The sequence below is a fragment of the Phoxinus phoxinus genome, assembly GCF_949152265.1.
Source record: "Phoxinus phoxinus genome assembly, chromosome: 23".
In the NCBI taxonomy this organism is placed as follows: Eukaryota; Metazoa; Chordata; class Actinopteri; order Cypriniformes; family Leuciscidae; genus Phoxinus; species Phoxinus phoxinus.
Window position 1 is genome coordinate 17,821,380 of NC_136898.1, and position 22,154 is coordinate 17,843,533.

Here is a 22,154-nt window from a genome sequence, read left to right on the forward strand (position 1 = left end):
AAAAGATCCGATCAATTTTGCTGATCCATAATCTTAATCATCTGAGAGGATATTTACCTCCAAAATGCTTAGAGCAATCATCATACATGCACATTGTCAAATGTAGAACCTCCCTTATTGTTCTCCATAGCATTTAATATTCCATATTGGTTTGACGACACTCAAATACTAATATTTCAAAGAAGGACACGACTCTAGTTTATTTGTTTGTTCCGTTTATAAATACCATTTCATTATCATAATCTCTATAATGTTTCTCAACGTGTAACTCTTGAGATAGAGAGAGTGTAGACAGAAACCGGGCATGAGTCACAAAGGAAAATAAACCCTGTAAGGCTGAATGAGTGAGCAGTCCAACTGGAGTGTATGTGCTTGAACAAGTGTAGATGTAAGACTACTACAGCAAACACGGCAATGCCGCCTGTGCCACAGAAAAGAACAGGAAAAGCTCTTTGGGCCAATGTGATGCGATGGGTGTGAGTGCGTGGATTTCTGAAAAGAAACACGGCCGAAACCATTCGTAGCTGTATGGAGTGTAACGGGACATTATGAAATGTAAAAAGTAGTAAACTAAAAAAAAAAAAAATCTAAAAAAAATTATAATAATCAGAAACACGTATTCTTGAAACAGAATTAAAACAAACTAAACAACTTGGCAGTTTCTCTGAGAAGATTAAAAAACGGTTACAATGGCACGAACAACATATCGAGGATTAAAGGAGGAGACACATCCACATGAGTTCAAATTAGTTTTTATACAGACACCTTGAATAAACCAAAAAAAAAAAAAAAAACTAAAGAAAAAAGAAATAATAAAAAAAAAAACTATGGTTGAAATCTGTCAGATTGCCGCCCATTTCGTCCCTGGGCTCGGACTTGTGGGTAAGGGGAAAAGGGATGGAGGGTACAGACACAGGTTGGCACAACATCACCAGAGCAAGGCGCGTGTCATGGTGCCACAGAGGCCAAAGCCAGGTTGCGCTCTTCTCCAGACCAGTCTGAACCAGTTAAAGTATTGGTAGCCGTAAGTTGGCCCGACTAGTTCATCCTGTCCTGGAGTAGGCCAAGGTTGGTAATGTGATGATGGTGGTGGTTGTCACAGAAATGATTTTTGCTAGTTCATCTTTTTTGTTTCCACATAGAGGTCCGGAGGTTTTCTTTCCCCAAGACGACAGTATTAGTTCACTTTTTCCTGGAAGATGTAGAGGTTGTTGGTGGTTGCCACGGCGATGATATTTTCCTGCGGGTGCCAGGCGGTGTGTAGGATCTTCTTGTTGAAGTCCAGGCTGTCCACGCTGATCTCGTCCTTCTTCCGCTTGCCGCCCGCGCAAACCCTGCGCGGCTTCAGGACCTGCCGGGGCTTGCAGCTCTCGCGCGAAGCCTCCAGGGTGACGTCCCGCCGCTGGGAGCGATCCAACATTCGGAAGAAGTTGTTGTAGGATCCAGTCATCACCACACTAAGACAAAAGACAACCAGAAAGACAATGCAGTTAATGAACCCGATTCGGCTAGTTACAGGGATAGTTCACCCAAACATGAGGGTAAATGATGACATAATTTGTGTCGTTCCAAACCCATAAGAATTGTTAATTCTGGAGGTTTCTGAGGTAACCAAAAACGAAAAGGCGTAGTAAAATTATGTAAGCTCGTTAGATGTAAACATGCGTGTTTACATCTAAATAAATAGAAACTAAAAATCACATAAAGTGATCAAATCACTTTAAAAAGACATAGATTAAACCACTTGATTCATGTTGATTTGTTTTTCGATGCATTTATGACCTTTTTTGTAAAAATGTTGAACTTTCAAATGGAGTGACAGAAACTTCTCAGGTTTCATTAAAAATATCTTAATTTGTGTTTTGAAGATGAACCAAAGTCACAGGTTTGGAACGACATGAGGGCGAGTAAATGACCCCGTTTGGAAGATGAACCCTCTCTTTAAAGTTCTAGGTTGGAATTCATTTTAAGACTGAAGGTACTAGGGATAGGACTTGCAACCCTTGTCCAATGACGCAATTCACGTTCCTGTACGAAACCCAGCGTATGCCGAATTCTGTGACCCTAATAGGCGCTGTATTGACGGTAGGGTTAGGATTGGGATTAGGATTAGGTCGGATTAGCGCAATACAGCACCTACTAGGGTAACAGAATTCGGCACAACACCAGCTCTGGTTCAAGACCAGCAAGTATTTAGAGATGAATTTGAACGGTGGAAAACAGTGTCGGTGGAAAAGGGGTATAATAGTAATAAACAGCAATCAAGTCTACTGTTGGACTAATACAGTTGAGAAGTGTGTTTAATAGCACTGACGTGTCTTCATGACATGCTAACCCAATCTTCCACTGACCTTGACCATCGTTGTTCGGTCTGTCTAAGAGTGATTAGAGGTTCCCCTGAGATAAGAGCCAGTCTGGGCCCCAACGGGGAGTCATGCAAGATCAGTGGTTGGACTAAATGTTGACTGCTACCTTACTGACCTTCTTGGGTCCATGTTTTAAATCTCAAGAAAGTGTTTTAAATAGGAAATTAGGCTTATTACAGTCATGCATGCAACAAGTCACAATTCATCTTGTAACTACATACTGCTGTTTAATACTTGCTGCATTTATTTGCTAAAAAAAAAAACATCAAGAGAGAAATATTAAAATAACTGGTTCCTATGTGAATACAATTTTAAATGTAATGTATTTCTGTGGTGTCAAAGCTGTATTTTAGACATCATTACTTCAGTCTTCAGTGCCCCATGATCCTTCAGTAATCATTCTAATATGTTGATTTAATATCATTGTAGGAAACAGTTGTGCTGCTCAACTCTTTCTCTGCCAGCTCTTTTTTTTTTTTTAAGTTGCCACAACCAGTAACAAAAATGTTATGGCCCCCAGAATACTTTGTTGTATGAATATATATATCCGTCCGTTGGTGACACCTCTTTGGAAACATGTTTAATTAAAGGAGAACTCCGGTCAATTTTAACATTGAGCTCAATTTTTAGTAAATTTGGAGTGCTGTCAATACAGAGAACAACGACAAAAATCGGTGTTGCCTACACCGTGTTATCCTATTTTTAAAATTTGCACCCTATTGACTTGAATGGGGCAAGTTTTAAACCTGCTTTTATCCTCTTATCATCCTTGATGTGTCATTACAAGTGCCCAGCCATGTGAGTGATTCCTTCAGAGTGAACACGAGTGAATCTGACTGCAGTAGATGTGAAAGATATGAATAAAAATGATGTTAATTCAGCCAGCGCACATACCTGTATTTAGTTCCTGTTTTCGGTGGAAGTCCAAAGTAGTCGATTGTCGAGTTCACGCGCGTGATCATAGTAACTAAACCTATGCGCGTGAACTCGACAATCGACTACTTTGGACTTCGACCGAAAACAGGAACTAAATACAGGTCTGTGCGCTGGCTGATATAACATCATTTTTATTCATATCTTTCACATCTAATGCAGTCAGATTCACTCGTGTTCACTCTGAAGTTATCATCTAACATGGCTGGGCACTTGTAATGAAACAATAAGGATGATAAGACTAAGAACTGGTTAAGTTTAAAACTTGCCCCATTCAAGTCAATAGGGTGTAAATTTTAAAAATAGGATAACAGTGTAGGCAACACCGATTTTTGTCGTTGTTCTCTGTATTGACCGCACTCCAAATTTACTAAAAATTGAGCTCAATGTTAAAATTGACCGGAGTTCTCCTTTAAGCCAGAAATGCGCAGCTTTATTTAATAGATCATGATGACTCGCGAGTTAAGTATTTGAGCTAGATTTGCCCAGATTTGGCTTACACGAACTTCGAACACGCCAAATTGGCTAGTGATTTGACAGCGTTACCCGACAAAGTAAATTTTTACCCGCATTTGGCGAGTTGACGGGTGTTAATTTCAAACCCTGAATGTGACCCAAAAAAAAAAAAAGTTGATCCAGTAGTTTGGAACTGGAAGAACAACAGAGAACATTTTTACCCACTGATAAATGTAGTCAGCAGCGTTGCTGCTTCCAGACTCTCGTAGACCCATATTTTGCTGACACTTTAATCTGATAGTTTAAACTAGCAGTACTTTTAAGTGTTCACATTTCAGGATACTCTACCATTATGAAAATGATATAATGCAGCTTGTGAAGGGTCTAACCTGTCATTTCCGTTCCAGCAGCATTCGAATTTGTCAAAGATGCAGTCGTTCTCATAGAGAGAGCACAACTTACTCCTGAGGTACTCGTGAACCTATGGCAGGAAAAAAAGGAGAGTGAAAAACAGGTCATGAACTCTGACATTGCAGTGAAAGTTATTACTGGAGATCAGAGGTAATAAATAGACCTGACACTCAAGAACAGTAAAATTACTCTGTCATCTACAATGACCTCATCTAAGCCACGAATGTTAATCATAAATATCTGGGTTGTGTTAAGACACTCCCAAATGATTGGAGTAAAACTGCACTTAGTCAACCTTAAAGGAATAGTTCACTGCAAATTGTTTTAATGCTGTCATCATTTACTCACTCTCAAGTTGTTTCAACCCTGCATGAACTTCTTTCTTCTGCTGAACACAAGTGAAGATATTTTGAAGAAGGTTGGTAACCAGACAGTTATTGGACCCCATTGACTTCCATAAGTAGGAAAACAAATACTATAGAAGTCAAAGGGGTCAATCAATTGTCTGGTTACCAACCCTCTTCAAAATATCTTCCCTTGTGTTCAGCAAAAGAAAGAAGTTCATACAGGGTTGAAACAACTTGAGGGTGAGTAAGTGATGACAATTAAATTTTTTTTTTTTTTTTTAAATGAACCAATCCTTTTATCCTACAATTCTAAACAGTGAAGAAAGCACACCCTAATGTTGGCAAAAATAGTATTCGCAAGACTTTTCATGCACACACTGGAATTTTCTTTCTGATGGAATGTGACATTACAGTGCAATTGCCAACAACTATTTGTTCTTGCCATTACAATATGCTCAACGTAGATGACAAATTATTTTAAAATTTAAGATTTAATATTATTTAAATATATACACTACATTCTAATAAGCTGATTTGGCGTTCAAGAAAACTCTTACTGTCAAAGTTGAAAATATGTAATATTATTTTTGAACATTTATTGTATATTAATATACAATACTAATATTATTGACAAAACTGACAATTAAATATATAAAACAATATAACAATATAAAACAAATATTCAAAGAAACCTGAAAAAAAAAAAAAAACTGTTTTCTACAAAATATTAAGCGGCAAAACTGTTTTCAATATCAATATATATATATATTTTTAAAGTAGTGTTGCTTAATATTTTTTGAGTAAACAAATTTTTCAGGTTTCTTTGATGATTAATATATATTAGGGCTGTAATGGTTCTCGGTTAAAAATAAAAACAACCATTCTCCAGCCACAGTTTTGCACCTCAGTTAGTCTGATGACATCTATAATATGGTTTGGTGAAAACAACAGCGGATTAAAACAGACGAGAGAAGAGTTCCACTAATGTATGTTTCTGTCGATGGATCCGCATGCATTTCATGTGAATAGGGCTGTCACCATATACAATTTTTCACAATGGAGTTATCATGGCAAAAGGAATTCACGATATCGTTAAATATATAACGGTAAATAAATAATGATTTCAGTCAAATACAAATGACAAAGAAAATATATTTTATAGTATTATATAAAGATATAAAGGCACAGATAAAACATATGCTATTGCAATGATGTGTTATTTCTCTTCATGTTTAATCAGTCAAAACTATCTGCATTTTATTCAGATCTCTGGAAGTCTGTCCATATTAGGGATTTCCTGGAACTTATAAGTCTCACTTGTGGACTACATGCAGGAGGGCGCCCTCTGGTGTAGAGTATGAATGAAACAAATTACATGCAATTTTAGCACTCCATAATATTTTAGGTTACAATAGAATTTTTTTTTTTCTATAAAATTCTTTAAATTTATTTACCTTTATTTAGCCAGGAGAAAACCTCACTGAGATTAAAATCTCTTTTACAGGAGTGTCCTGGCCAAGATAAGCGGCCCAGTTATTCAAACCACATATAACATTAAAACAATACAACACACAATGAACTGGCATTAAAAATAGAAAGAAAAGAGACTGCTCTCTAAATATATTTGAAGTAAACGTACAATAATCCATACTTTTTAATAAGCCATAATCCAGGACTAGCAAAATATTGGCAATTTACCCTTTGTACAATGGTCAAATCCGCAAGATAACGAAGCAGTGTTAATTTCGCAAACGAAATCTATGATGAAAAATGTACGTTGACAAGCTTTTTTCCCCCCATGATTAAAGCACTATTTATGAACTCTCACCTGGTATGTCTCAACGGGTCGACTCTCCATGTTTAGGTCCCAGATTTTGACAGACAGGTAGTCTCGGGTCATCATGTAGCGGCCGTTGTGACTGAACTTCACGTCTGAGATGGAGGAGATGATTTCGGAGAAGAAAGAGCGGTTGCTGGGGTCTTCAGGCTCCTCAAACACTAGACAAAGTAGAGGAGAAAATGATTGCAACACAATCACCTTTATACTACTAATGCATGACATCACAGTATATCCCATTTAGAAATCACTATCAAATCAAAGCTATTGCATTAAGTGTATTATAACTTATAACTCACATTTAGAGTGCTTGTCACAAAGTGCTGATGCACGCATGTCACAGAGGCGGATGGTGCCTTTGCTGCTGCTGTAGACAAACGTGTTACATTGGTGAGGGTGGAACTCTGCGGCTGTGATCACCTCCGTCAGCTCCTCCATATTGGCTGGTTTTATGTCCACAATGTCTGACGCAGAAGTTAAAGCCACAGAACAGCTGAACTGACACAAGTTTAATTTTCAGACATTACAACGTGACATTCACAACCCAAATCAATGCTTTTCACCAAAAAAAAAACACTTTCTAGGATACTAAAGCTGCGGTCTGTGATCTCTAAGTGCCACAGGTTGATGCGCAGGTCGTCTGCTGACAGATAGGTCTCATTGTCGCTGTTGACCGAGATGGAGTTGATGTGGTAGGTGTGGGCATTGGCAAAGACCCTCCGCGGGCTGGCCTCCACCATGAGATCCATAGGCCTGAATACTGGAACCTGCACAAAGAGCTTAAACGTTTATTTGCCAGTAAAGTTTTAAACCACAAGTGTTTTATGAATTTATAACGTTCATGGAGTGACAAATATATATATACACACACAAATTTACAGTACCATTCAAAAGTATGTTTGTAAAACAAAATTATCACGGTTTCCACAAAAACATTGAGCAGCACAACTGGATTCAACATTGATAATAAATGTTTCTTGAGCAGCAAATCAACATCATAGAAGGATTTCTGAAAGATCATGTGAGGTAATTTTTTTATTTATCTGTTGTGCAGCATTTTGTTTGCCAACTAATGAAAGTAATTGTTTACTTATTTAATGTATTAACTCAAGAGAGACCAAGTGTGTACGAGGATTAGTAAATTGGTACATAGTAATATATAATTACTATATAAGAGGCATGGAAGTTCGATAAATGGACAACATTTGTGCGTGAGTGTGTGCGTCTGTGAGTGTGTGCGTCTGTGAGTGTGAGTTTAAGTGTGTACGTCTGTGAGAGTTTTTGTGAGTGTGTGAGTTTGTTAGTGTGTGCGTCTGTAAGTGTGTGAGTGTGTGCGTCTGTGAGTGTGTGAGTTTGAGAGTGTGTGCGTCTGTGAGTGTGAGAGTTTGAGTGTGTGTGCGTCTGTGAGTGTGAGAGTTTGTGAGTGTGTGCAAGGCAAGGCAAGTTTATTTATATAGCACATTTCATACACAGTGGTAATTCAAAGAGTCTGCGAGTGTGTGTGCGTCTGCGAGTGTGTGTGCGTCTGCGAGTGTGTGTGCGTCTGCGAGTGTGTGTGCGTCTGCGAGTGTGTGTGCGTCTGCGAGTGTGTGTGCGTCTGCGAGTGTAGTGTAGAGACGTTTTGACGTTTAAACAACTCCTGTTAAGTTTTCTGATTTGTATTTTTCAAAAATATATTTATTGTTCTGACAGCTCAGGTCCCTTTAAACTTTAAAATATACATCTTTTTTGTGCACTTTCTGAAGATTTTTTGCACTGAATTTGCACTGTCAGTTCTGTTTTTGAATAAAGGGTTGTAAATTAATGCTTTTTTAAAATCCGACAGATTAATCGATTATTAAAATAATCGTTAGTTGCAGCCTTATTACCAACCCCAAACTTCTGAATGGTAGTGTAAATACCTAAAATCTGCAAACCTAAGAATAATGGAAATGATCAGATTTGGGTAGTTTTTTTTGCCGATATAGTGTTCTTGAGTGTAGACAAGCGTGCGTGACTCACCCGTAGAGCTGTGATGGTAGCAGCATCTCTGTAGCGCCCATCCTCCTCTTTAAGATTGTATCCCTCCGGTCTCTTGTCACGTTCACTGATCTTCCACAACTTTATAGTTTTATCTGCAGTCAAAGGTACAGAACAACGTCACCTCCTGACGACACTTACAACTCATGCAAAACTAATTATGTGAACTGCAAAAAAAAAAGCCAATTTCCATGTATAAAAAGAGGTAGTTTGACTGGCATTACGAATCAAGTTGACAGTTCACCAAATTTCAAAAACATCTGGTCATTTTTCCCACGTCTAATATGAACTCTATCCCATAAATATCTTTCCCCAGTATGTGGGTGAACAGAAGATCGCCATTCGGTCCATTCAAGAGAGTTTTAAATACACACTGGTTGCATAACACAGCAGAGAGTTCATATTTTTAGACAGCATGGAGACGCTTCAGTGAGTCAGAGAAAAATCTGGAGAATTTGCAGAGCTTAAATCAACTCACAGAAGTGATCCACTGCATCTCCAGTTGAATATATGGAGGATTCTGTGTTGGCTGTATTATAAGTATCATTAAATAATCATAAATCAGTCTGTATAAAGTGCTGAACTTTTAAACCCATAGGACCAATTAAAGTACACCCAGAGATTAAGTAATCGTTTAGCATCTTAATTTAACTGATTAATAAAACAATTTAAATCCCAGAATGACTGAATAAATGATGTGTTAGTTAGTTACTTGATATTAAGGGTCATGTAAAACCATATATAAGAACTGAAAGATAATGTTAATAAAAAAAATATGTAGTTGCCCTGACAAGATTTTATTTTAATGAAGTATATATATATATATTTAAAAAACACATTAAATTAGCTAAATTAAATTATATCTTAATCTAATAAATGCTTTTGTGAGCCACAAAACCCTCTAGGAATTATCTTCATTTGGCAGCTATTTTCAGCAAATACCAAAATGCTATTAATTTTGTATTATTTTTAATAATTTAACATGCACTGACAATGAAAAAAAATAAATATATATATATATATTTTTTTATCTTATTTTTTAAACAGATTTAATTTCCGGTATTATAAATGACATAATCAGGCATTTTAAAATCACATAAATCCCTAGCATTTCTATCTTGAACTCCTAGGGTTCAGTGTTGACGTTAACAACAAACCTACAAAATGCCCCGATGCTCTACTAACCATTTGTGGACAACAAAAATTGTGCAGCGTTCTTTTGTGGTAGCCAGCGGATCTTGTTAATCTTTTCCTCGATTTCCAAGCTCTTCAGGTAGTCAAATTCAGGCTCGTGGCTCTGAAATGTGCTGTAAACATTGTATTCACTACGGCACTGTGGCTGACTCTTGTTCTGGAAAAAGAAATATACATTTTTGTGAGAAAGACATGTGGGAATGAAAGCAGATTTAATGTGGGATCGGTTGATCCTTTACCTCGGTCTCTTGCTGGAAGATGACAACTCGACCGCCTTTGTCCCCTGTGGCTAGCAGCTCCCCTGAGTGGTTGAACTCCACAGTAGAGATGATGTCGGCTATATAAGGGGATGTGCATACGACATTTGTTAGATTTCCTCCACCCTCGTCCCCCCAAAAGATACAGACATCTAATCCATCTTAACAGTAAGGTACAGATTTCATGATTCGATTTCAATTCACAAGCTTGCTATTAGTGTCGGTAAAGAAATTTAAAAAATGTGACGCTTTGAGTGGAATGGTAAGCACCTCTGACACCTCAGAGATAGATGATGAGCGCACATGTCTGATTGGCTACAATGATTAGCTCTTCAAAAACATGATGTAAATATACATTAGTGCTGGGCGGTACCGGTTCATACCGAATACCGGTGTTTATTTTTGTTATGATATGAATTTTTAATCTGACGCAATACCGGTGTGTGTCGTTTAAACGTTTGGAACGCAGCGTGACACTGTTTGAGAGGCTCCCTTTTCACTGTGGTGAGGCAGAGCTGTGTGTGTTACTAAGCATGACGGTGAAGATGGTTAAACTTTAATTGATAACTGTTAAATTATATTGCAGTGTTTCCCATACATTGGTTCATAATATCAACACTGCCCGCCACAAATAGATTTTCCAAAAGGCTTTGACATAATTGAATAAACATCAGCACTTCACGTTTCAAAGTCAAAATGCGGTGCGGGTGTTTTTATATTAATGTATCTTTGAAGGGAACTGACTGTCTTTAGACAAGTTTCGATGTTATTTTCATTTAATCTTTCCTGATAAAGCAGCGTTTATGAGCGCTGCTTTGTGTACAGCCGTTACCAGGGAAACCACCGTTCTGCCGCTCCTATAGGGATCTCCCAGTCACGTGACCCCTAGCCGCGTGTCAGCCATTTTGACGGAATACATCCGTCAGCTACTCAGTGGCAATGGATCTATTATAAGGGGTGTGTAATATATATTATTATTATACTTATAATATAGTTATTAGTATAATTATTTTATAATTAGCCTAAGTATTTGCAATACTTTGCACTACAGTATTGATATAATTGCGTGCGCAAAATATCTCAGTATTGAACAGAATCTATTTTTCCCCCACCACTAACGTTATCTATTATTAGCGCAGCGGCCGTCAGCTAACTCTTCACGTCATATCATCGCACTTATTAGCATCAGAAAAAAGATACAAGAGGAAAATAAAGGAATTAGGAATCATAGATCCATATGAAGCACCACAAGTTCTTTTTTACAGGCATTAAATGTGTAGAAAAACTTCCTGACATTGAGTTCGGTGACATTTACAGCTACCTTATTCACTTCCCATCACGCTAACGCTACACCGGAGCTTCATTAAAAGCATAGCAGGCTATCGGTATCATGAGTCCGGCTGGGTCGTTATTTGATTTGGACACCAGCGGGGAAGGATTTTTCAATCATCACCGCAAGGTTGGTCAATTTATTTTAATCACCAAATTATAGTAATGTTAACGTTACCTGTAATAATTTTTAAACTGAGTTTACAAGGAAAAACACAAAATAAAATCACCTGTTTATTGCCACCAACCACTTGTTTCTCCGTTTTATTTCTTTTGGGATACAGTACAAAGATATTCCTTTTGTATGATCATGTATCTGATCGCATCCAACTGCACATCATCGCTCGGGCATGATAGGAATATTTCGCGACGAGCTGTAGTATCACCGGCGGTTTAGCATTTTCTATTTCGTCAAGATGGCTGCTCCAAATGGCGTGACGTCACGCGGGACGTCCCTATTGCGTCTCCTGCTGGCACCTCTTTATAAACAGCATCATTGTGTGGGGCCTTGCAAACCTGTATTAATACTAGTGTGGAATTGTCCTACAATATTCACTCATGACAGTAAAATAAGGCATTCTAAGGCCGTGTGTCCACCAAAGCGCTTTTAGCCAATTGAAAACGCCGAGCTATGTGGGCTTGAGAGCGTTTTGGCAGCGCAGTTTTTTTTTTCAGTTGAAACGCTTCGTTGGTATGATACAGAATATTCGTTGGTCGGTGTGGTATTAGTCCCGCCCCTCCTCCACTGTGATTGGACGGTTGGGTAAAAGGTGACAGTGATGAGCGCTGCGTTTTACCCAAAGTTGAACATTCTTCAACTCTCGGCAAACTGTAAAAAACGCTGAACGCTCAGCGTGAAAAAGACGCTCAGCGCCTCGTTACGCTCATGACGTTTTAAAAATGCGGCACTCCCATTGAAAAAACACGCCAGCCATGTGAAAAAAAACGCTTTGGTGGACATGGCCTAAGTCAACCGAACTATTTAATTTGATTCAAAACCGATTTCTTATACAGGCTATATCAGGTAAAGGTTCCATTTCACTCTCAATAATAATAATAATAATAATAAAAACTTAATGCTGGGAACGATGTCAATTTGTACATTTCAATTAGGGCTGCCCTCGACTCAAGATTATTCTAGTCGACTAGTAGTCCTTCAAGCGATTAGTCGACTAATCGCGCGTTTATATTAATAAGCCATACATAATAATAATGAGCATTTAATTGCCTATGTACACATAGCCTACTCAGTGCTTAAACGCATGCACAAAGCTTGCCACAGCGCAGCTGCAAAAGTAATCATTATAAGCGTGTCGTAATTTATTGATAATGTTTTCCGCTGCAGAGATCGAGTCAATGATGCTGACTGATCATCTCCACAGTGGTTGACGCACCTAATTTGCACGTTTTATGTGGATAACATAATCTGAGAATATTTGTTATTTAAAAGTAGACATTTCAATTAAGAATCAATTCAGAAATTGGTATTTTCCACAAAGCCCTACTTAACAGCCACTGGGCTTCTGCCAAACAAAAACCTACAGGAGTCATAACTTAATGTGTGATTTGCTTCAAACATAATTAGCATCAGAAGTAAGATTGTCACTGACTGACTCAATGAGACAATTCTGATTATAAAACGGCACAGTGACACGCATATCTGTAACCTAGATTCCTGCCACACACTCTTGAGACAGCTGCATCAGTCATGGATGGGCTGTAGACTGACTCATACCAATTTAACCCTTTTTAAACCAGTAGAGCAGAAGAACGCAGGAGAAAAGAATGAAGTATCCTTTGTCCTTTGTGTAAGTCTGACCCCCCTCCCCCGTTAGTGTGTGCAAAACTCAAGGAAAGTCACTGAATCAGGCCAGAAGACATTTTGATAAGAGGTCAGCCCATTGGAAACTAGCACAAGAGCCTGTAACAATGTGTGCTGGAACCTTCTGATTATCCATATGGCATCATGACATTACAAGTCTACAGCTATGGATGAGAGGCAGTAAGGCTGGGTGATATATTGAATATCTATGATATATTCTATACTTTGTGAGATAATTAACCAACATCATGAATAATATGATGTTTTTGGGTTATGAAGTTTACTGAAAATAGACTGTCAGTAGACTAGTTTCTCGTCTAGACGGAATCTGCTAATAATATCTTGAGGAAAGATATTTTCAATGTATTTAAACATGGAAAAAGTGGAGCTGAAAGTACTACATTATTACTGTCAGCGCAAAGCATGATCAAATTATACAAATAGTTATGAGGCTTCTTATGAGTATCGGAGGTGGTGCTGGGCGGTATGACGATATATATTGTGGTGACGGTATACAATTTTAGAGATGTAAATACATATTCGTTGCACAACACTATTGACAGTTTAAAAGCAGTGGTTCTTTTTGCAGTGCATTTTGTGTATCTTTATGCATTGCATTCTATTTTTAGTTTTCAAATGTGTTTGAGTTTTTTGATTGAGCGGCAAAAAAAAAAAAAAGCTAGACAAAACAAATCTACAAAATCACTGTAAAACACAATAAGCTTAAGCATAAACATGGACCGTTGGAACTTAAACAAGATCCAGGCCTATGTAATTGAGACATAAGAACCGTTCACAGTGAAGCTAATATAGGCACAACTGGAAAGTGCAAACTGTAGTTTCTTAAGCAGCTTACACAAACATGCTCTGCACTGCGGAGACCTTAACATGCATACGAGTTTAATGTCTGAAATTAGCCGACTGGCTGCTAGAGACACAATGGGCGGCAGGACTCTTGGAGAGTGAGGTCTGAAGAATTAAAGGTCAAACAATCAACGACACACAGTCTCTCACTTGACATCCTGCTGTTAAGAGGAAGCTAGTCCGATATGCAAGCTGTTCCCTTCACCATTGTCTAGCACTGTTAATAAGCATGACAACAACTGTCTCAATTTGTGTATATATATATATGAACTGTTAATTTTGTAGTGTTCACACTAAAAATTCCTACTAGAAGTAGTGCACATTAAATACCTGGATGATGCACCAAGCGAAAAAAAAAGTGTGGTACGTTGGAAACTTAATGTACTCAAAGCAGCAGTTTTCCTTGCATAGCGGAATTGTAAGGTTTCCAAATTCCAAACAATTCCATTGGTTTAGCTGTGGTATCAAAATTGGAATAGAGGAATTAGGTCAAATTTCTAAAAAAAAATTGGGTGTGGCCTAATGACCATGGGAAAATATGGGTCCCATGGACAAACCAGTTGAGAACCACTACATAACACATTATTTGGGACACAACTATTGTCTTTCTGGTTGTACTTTGATTATCGGCATAAAGTCTTGTCCATGAATCCCCCGCTTAAGACAGGAAGATACTATTCAGACGGGTACTCACCTTCGGCTACGTCATCATCGATCGCCCCTTTCACTTGTGAAAAGCACCATTGCACATCGTTTCCCCCGCCTCCGGCTCCTGAAATCAGAAAAGCGGGTTAAAACAATTTCAGGAACCAATAAGGAACATTTATATTGGATTTGATATAAAAATAAAATCCTTCCATAGCACAAAACAAGTAACATAAAATAACCGAGTAATACTACAATGACGATGGCACTACTGATGCACAGTTGTCAGCGTGAAAATGAGGCAGAGAGCTCTGGCCTGAATAACCAAATTTACCCTTTCTTCTTAAAAAATGTTAGGAAACAATACTATAACAGGGTCTCTACACACTCGCAATAATTCATATAAATTTTAAATGATAGCTCTTGCATAATTTTTTAATGAAGGGGAGAAACGGGCTGAGGCAAATCCCGAGTGGCTGTTCGAGGCAGAGCGAAACTGGTTGGGTTTGTTCACGGGGCAAGTGGCTACAGGAGACCGAATGACAGGAACAACAAACGCCCTAAAGTATTTGAGTAACAGTACTTCACCACTTTTTGATACAGTATTGTTTGGTAAATTCTGTTAAAACCGAATACTTATATATATGTGTGTGCATGTGTATGTATATATATATATATATATATATATATGTGTGTGTGTGTGTGTGTGTGTGTGTGTATAAATCCTTAAAACATGAAAACAAATTGAATTATAAAAAATCTATAACAATTTTTAAACCATAAAACCTGAATCCTCCAACCCCTTTAGCGTCACGACTGATCTTTAAGATTTCTGTCTTTTGAATAAGACTGATGCACTAAAATGCAAGACACAGGAACACATTTATGTTTGTCATTCGTGCGGATCTCGGGGATTTTAACGGTTTAACGTCACAGAGGGAAGCGCGCGGCGGTTTAACTCCACATGACTCTGCAGAAGCCGGTTAAACTTCGCTAGTTTAATGGAGGTGATGATTTAAAGAGATTTCGAGCAGATTAATCAGGCCAGGTGATACACATATATATACAGAAGAAGCAGGACACTGGTGTACCCAACACCAATTGATTTTTATTACAGACATATTAAAAATCACGTAGCCTGACCGCGCATCCCCGCTAACAATTGATGAGTGGGTTAGCCAGACAGATTCCCACGCAAATGCAGCTCATTTGTAAAACACCATGCACGATCACTGAGAAGCCTCAGTACTGCTGAACACAAGCCCAAACGCTCGTTACATTATGAGTAAAACCGACTGAAATATGTTTTGCCGATTTTCTGGCTAACTGGAGGGAAACGAGGCAGCTAACGTTAAATGGCTAACGTTAACGTTATGCTACTGTCAGTGAATCAGAGATTCCGATTATGGATTCAGTAACTGTTACAACCGCAGCGTTCACTCTAACAAATAAAAGAAATGGCTATAATCACATTGGTTTCATGCAATCTCTGCTTGAGCAACTCATAAACTTGTCAAGTTACCTGCCATGGCGAGAGTGGCGATGTCGGACCCTAGTCTTGATAAGCAGTGTGAAGGCAGCGACCAGAGACAAGATTTCCAAGAGCGCCGCCGGAAATGCAGTTTTTCAAAATAAGAGTGCTTGGACTTCTGAAAAATGTAGCAATCTGAAAAAAGGGAACAAAAAGCAAATAAAATTGTAAAACTAGATTTAGTGATAAAATTGAATGATTATCTGATTAGTAACGAGATTTACTGCATTCTCAAAGTTATTAATGCAAGTCAGGGGTTTTTAAACTGGAGTCTAGGCATGATCATATTTAGGGGTCCGTGGTATGATCTGAAAGATCGAAAAACCCTGATTCAAGTAACGCAGAATTATTTTCTGTGTTATAGTTTTCCTTTTTGCAAGGAAAACAAACTGACAGCTAAGTCCTCCTGTACTGTATGCAAGGAACATATTCCATGAGTAATTCTGCAAATCTTGGAATACCAAGAGTCACCTGTTTTTCCATTACAGTTTTTCAAGAGGCACTTCTGGGTCTTGTCTGCCTACATGGATTCATAAATTACATATTTGCACAATGCAATGTTTCTGGAAAGCTGTAATGTCTTCTGTAACCATGTATTGATGCATATTATTTATTGTTGCTGCTGTTTTTTTCTCCATCCATTGGGGCTGATAAATTCTTCCTTGAACCTATCAATCAATCTGTACATTATTTATCAATCTACTTATTAATGGTAAATGATGCCAAGGAGCTGTATATAGCAGGCATCCCTGGTGTTTGCCACCGTTCAGTGGAGCAATGCCCATTTGATTCAGTCTAAAAATGCTTAGGCTACATGATGTGCCAATATTGAATGTTCTTTTTGATTTTCATATAATAAAAAAAAACACATTAAAAGATACAAGAACTTTTAAATTTGAAATCAATCATTTTAAAATAAAACCTTAATTAAATTCATACATTAATCTGCCTTAAATGTATCAATTATTTACAAATCTTATTAATACATCATACTGAGATCATGATGCTGAAGTGAATGTAAAATATACCAAATAACTTTATTTGACAATTTATTTAGATGATTAGGGATTATTTGATGTGCCATATAAAATAAATAGCATTACACCATTTTGAAAATAAAATATTTACAATGTAATTATATATACAACGAAAAGCTTTATTTCGCATTATTCCATTTTATTACATAATAATGTTTATATTAAACTTTAATAAAAGTTCATATTATTCTAGTTGTATTTTGAAGGGAAATCACGCTTCAGAGCCCGCTATTTCGTCACTTCCGGCTCTTACCTTCGCTTGCTGCTGCTAATTTATGGTCTCAGAACTCTCCAGATAACTTGCCGGGTTTATTTTATTGCAAGCAGGTCGTCTGGGAATGGATGAAGACGAACCTCGGAAAGAAGATCTTCTCGGTAGTCCTTTAGTTCACTCTTAAATCGTAAGCTTTCTCTGGCTTTCTTCCTGCAACCCGCCCTCCTCCTGCTTCTGCGCTTCTCTCAACATTCAAAATGGCGCAACCCCGCCCTGCAGTGACGTCATCAGCACTGGCCATTCATTGCTGGATGCTGTGGGATGATGATGTAACTACTACGGGGATCTTGCCTGGCTCACTGGTTGTGTGGGCAGCTGTGGATATGAAATTATACTCCAAACTAACAGGGAAGTAAGCGAACACAAACATTCAACCACAACCAGTATGGAAATGAAATCATAGACACGTAATTGGTCTTAAAATGGTTTTAAAACATCTTATTTATTTTCTCATATTTCTTTAAACATTTATTTATATATGTTCTACTGTATGCTGCTCTGATATGTTTGATTATTTCTAAATGTAAGATTTTTGGAGTCTCTTCTGTGCTGTAAGATCAAGTGGGTGCATTTTCGATAAGAATTGATTATGTGATGTATCTGTGTATCAAAATATGTCAGTTTCCATCTCTGCAGACATGAAATAATGCAAGATTTTTTTTAAGGTCTTAAAGGTGTCAAAACAACACCTCATCCATTTTCATCTCTGACATTTGACCAGTCACGCCAACCTAGCCGGTGCACCAACTATGACCCAATCGATAAGTCTGTTTGACCTTTTATTATTAGACCAAAACATGGAGGATGTAGGTTTCCTGCATATTGGCTTGTTGCTCTTATTTTGCTCTTCACTTATGCTTTTCTTCTGCTTCATCTCTTCTACCTCTCCTTTCATTCTGCAAATATCTTACTACTTTTGTCCTTCTTATACTCTAATCTTCATCGGTTACAATACTTAGGATTTTATTATAAACTATATTTTACCCGATTAATTTATTTGTCTATAATAAAATATACAATAGGCTTAACTAAGCAAGCACAATTACACCTAGTAACAAAATATTTATTACACACCCAGAAGAACAGGTACAGGCAACTGCCAGCAGACTCAGCTATACAAAAACAAGAGTTATATTTGAGTATGCATGACATACACTAAAGTGTATCACTGAGGAGTGTTAAGCACAATAATAAAGCTTTTATTTGCTGTGGTTCAAGGATACTCAAGGCCCAAAAGATCAAAAACCTAAAGGCCTGATTTCAGAGACAGGGCTTGGATTAGTTCAAGTAGCTTGTTTTAGTAGCTTTTATAAATATGCCTTGTGAAAAAAATGGACAAAATAAAATACTGGCGTGCATCTTGAGACAATGGCAGTGAAATATTTTAATATATAAGTGCAAGTTGCTTTCAGTTAAAACACCTCAAACGAGTATTTTAGTCTGGGACTAGGCTAGATAATTGTGTCATCATTGACTCACCCTCAAGTTGTTCCAAACCTGTATGAGTTTCTTTCTTTTCATTTTAAAGAATGTTGCTCCAGAGTCAGACAGTTGACGATAGCCAGTGGGTGCCGTCAACTGTCTGGTTACAATACCAACATTTTTCAAAATATCTTATTTTGTGTTCAACTGTAAAAAATAAATCTATACATGTTTGGAACAACTTGAGGGTGAGTAAATGACAAAAAGAAAAAAAAAATTTGGGTGAACTATCCCTTTAAGCCTCGTCTGTGAAATTGGGGGATAATGTATAAACCTTTCAAGACATACCTGTCTTTTTCTTTCTTTCTGATTTCCATACGTTTTGGTTTAGATAAAATTTTGATATTTTCAAATAAAATATGTAAAAAAAAAAAAAAAACTTTGACCTTTGCATATAGCTATGCATGAGAGCTTTACCACAGTTTTAAGAGGGTTGGGTTGCAGTTCTGTAAAACAAGTGACAAATGGTGCGAAAAAATACCCATCCATCCATCCATCCATCTTCTTCCGCTTATCCGGGGCCGGGTCGCGGGGGCAGCAGTCTAAGCAGAGATGCCCAGACTTCCCTTTCCCTAGCCACTTCCTCTAGCTCTTCCGGGGGGACACCGAGGCGTTCCCAGGCCAGCCGAGAGACATAGTCTCTCCAGCGTGTCCTAGGTATTCCCCGGGGTCTCCTCCCGGTGGGACGTGCCCGGAACACCTTCCCGGGAAGGCGTCCAGGAGGCATCCGGAACAGATGCCCGAGCCACCTCAGCTGACCCCTCTCGATGTGGAGGAGCAGCGGCTCTACTCTGAGCTCCTCCCGAGTGACCGAGCTCCTCACCCTATCTCTAAGGGATCGCCCAGCCACCCTGCGGAGAAAGCTCATTTCGGCCGCCTGTATCCGGGATCTTGTCCTTTCGGTCATGACCCAAAGCTCATGACCATAGGTGAGAGTAGGAACGTAGATTGACCGGTAAATCGAGAGCTTCGCCTTGCGGCTCAGCTCTTTCTTCACCACGACAGACCGGTACATCGTCCGCATTACTGTGGAAGCTACACCGATCCGTCTGTCAATCTCCCGTTCCATCCTTCCCTCACTCGTGAACAAGACCCCAAGATACTTAAACTCCTCCACTTGAGGCAGGAACTCTCCACCAACCTGAAGTAGGCAAGCCACCTTTTTCCGACTGAGGACCATGGCCTCGGATTTGGAGGTGCTGATTCTCATCCCAGCCGTTTCACACTCGGCTGCAAACCGTCCCAGTGCATGCTGAAGGTCCTGGTCTGATGGGGCCAACACGACAACATCATCTGCAAAGAGCAGAGACGAAATCGTGTTGTTCCCAAACCAGACACCCTCCGGCCCCTGGCTGCGCCTAGAAATTCTGTCCATAAAAATTATGAACAGAACCGGCGACAAAGGGCAGCCCTGCCGGAGTCCAACATGCACCGGGAAGAAGTCTGACTTACTGCCAGCAATGCGAACCAAGCTCCTGCTTCGGTCGTACAGGGACCGGACAGCCCTTAGCAAAGGACCCCGGACCCCGGACCCCATACTCCCGGAGCACCCTCCACAGGCCGCCACGAGGGACACAGTCGAATGCCTTCTCCAAATCCACAAAGCACATGTGGATTGGTTGGGCAAACTCCCATGAACCCTCCAGCACCCTGTAGAGGGTATAGAGCTGGTCCAGTGTTCCACGGCCCGGACGAAAACCGCACTGTTCCTCCTGAATCCGAGGTTCTACTATCGGCCGTATTCTCCTCTCCAGTACCCTGGCATAGACTTTCCCAGGGAGGCTGAGAAGTGTGATCCCCCTGTAGTTGGAACACACCCTCCGGTCCCCCTTTTTAAAAAAGAAAAAATACATTTTATATAAATGAATTAATTCATAAGCAGTAGTTTATTTTTCCATGATTAATTTAGCTTTTTCCATTCAGAACATTCAGGGTTCCATTATGCCGTTTTACAAAGCCTTGAATTAGTTTTTTAGGTGTACTAGAATATGTTTTCATGCTTGATTGTTCAAAAAACAAAAACAAAATCCTACATATTTTACTTTATTACAGCACCTCTCTCCTCAGTCAGAGCCTCAATCTGGCTCGAACACGCCGATTTCAATGAAGCCCCTTATTACGAAATACAAAATGTGTTGTGATTGGCAGCGCTTAGCGTGTGTTCGGGAAATGTCCCGCCCCTCCTCAACCGCAAGTTCTTTCCATAGTGTAAATATGAAGGATGGCGTTGATTTCAATTTCAGACCCTGACAATGTTAACGAACAAGAGGATCATGCAGAACGGATTTCACAGGATGTTTCAGAGTGGTTTGTGTTTTGTAATTTTCATACATTATAGATGCGATGTTATCCACCATTTAATCATGATATTTGTCAGAAAACTAAGGTAATACAAACGGTAATCGATCACAAAACCATGGTTAATTTTCCTAAGGAACGGTGAACTGTCTTACAAAACTGAGAGCTTACAAAAGCGACAGAACACAAGATGTTTTCTATAAAATGTGCAGCGCACAGATAAACGTTGGGGTAATTATGTTCAGGAGATTATTTAAATGAGGAACATTTCAAACGAGCCGTTCGTTGTAGTTCTTGAAAAGGGGATTTCTGTTAAATAAAATTACTCCCTTTGGAGTGGACTTTGAGCTTTGTAACCTAGCAGATCTTTTTTGTATGCTCAAATAGCAACATTACACTAAAGTTGAAAAAGTGGAAACGCATAATAGGACCCCTTTAAATCACATATCAAATAACATATGGACGCACGCTTAAAAAGAATAAAAGATTACAAAGTCTCACAGTGTGCCAAACCAGTGATTAGGGGAAGGCACATTCTGAAGTACGCTCTGGTAAACATAACAAGGAATATGGTAACAGATGGTTGCTTTGCCCATCCAACAGACTTATTGGCAGCGTTGCTCAAAAAACTCAAGAACAAATGTGAACAGCATGGATGTAATGACGAAATTACCAGCAGGTGGCAGTCTTGCACCATCAAAATATTTCAGTATCGATCCATCCTTGCTAAACAGTGAGCAGATTTCTTTGTCAGACCATAAACTATTGCATTATTTCTTCAAAACTGATTTTGGATCAGTCTAAACGGATAACCGCTGCCAATACTGGCCTTATAAAAGCAGAAATGCATTAGATGCAACCAGGATGAAGGGCATCATCATTTTGCCTTTCATGTGATGGCAGCTAAAATCTAATACACTTCACTATTGATATTTGCAATAGGATTAGCACTGAAGTTTAAAGATAGAAGAAGAGAAATAGCCTGGGCGCTATAATCAGACTATATAGAGGACAGTGCATTTGGCATTCAGTTCTCCCTGGAACGGTCTCTC

At 38.8% G+C, this 22,154-nt stretch overlaps 1 protein-coding gene and 1 long non-coding RNA gene across 3 annotated transcripts in view; one reads left to right on the top strand and one right to left on the bottom strand.

The window, feature by feature from the left end:
* On the bottom strand, positions 1-17,626 carry ppp2r2ab (protein phosphatase 2, regulatory subunit B, alpha b). 2 transcript variants are annotated; one of them, XM_079599551.1, is made up of 11 exons: positions 17,403-17,626; positions 16,003-16,146; positions 14,530-14,607; positions 9,803-9,900; positions 9,555-9,720; positions 8,352-8,464; positions 6,940-7,117; positions 6,650-6,814; positions 6,342-6,511; positions 4,145-4,236; positions 1-1,457 (listed from the first exon to the last, which is right to left on the bottom strand). In XM_079599551.1, exons 2-11 carry the CDS (start codon positions 16,007-16,009, stop codon positions 1,178-1,180), a joined length of 1,347 nt encoding a protein of 448 aa, XP_079455677.1. In that variant the 5' UTR covers positions 16,010-16,146; positions 17,403-17,626; the 3' UTR covers positions 1-1,177. The 2 variants fall into 2 exon arrangements, with proteins under 2 accessions (XP_079455677.1, XP_079455676.1); XM_079599550.1 differs by having other exon boundaries at positions 17,302-17,626.
* The window catches only part of LOC306991571, a 13,662-nt gene continuing 8,858 nt past the window's right edge, over positions 17,351-22,154 (top strand). Inside the window, exon 1 of the long non-coding RNA XR_013796125.1 lies at positions 17,351-17,674. This is a non-coding gene — a long non-coding RNA (uncharacterized lncRNA). The remainder of the gene's footprint in view (positions 17,675-22,154) is intronic.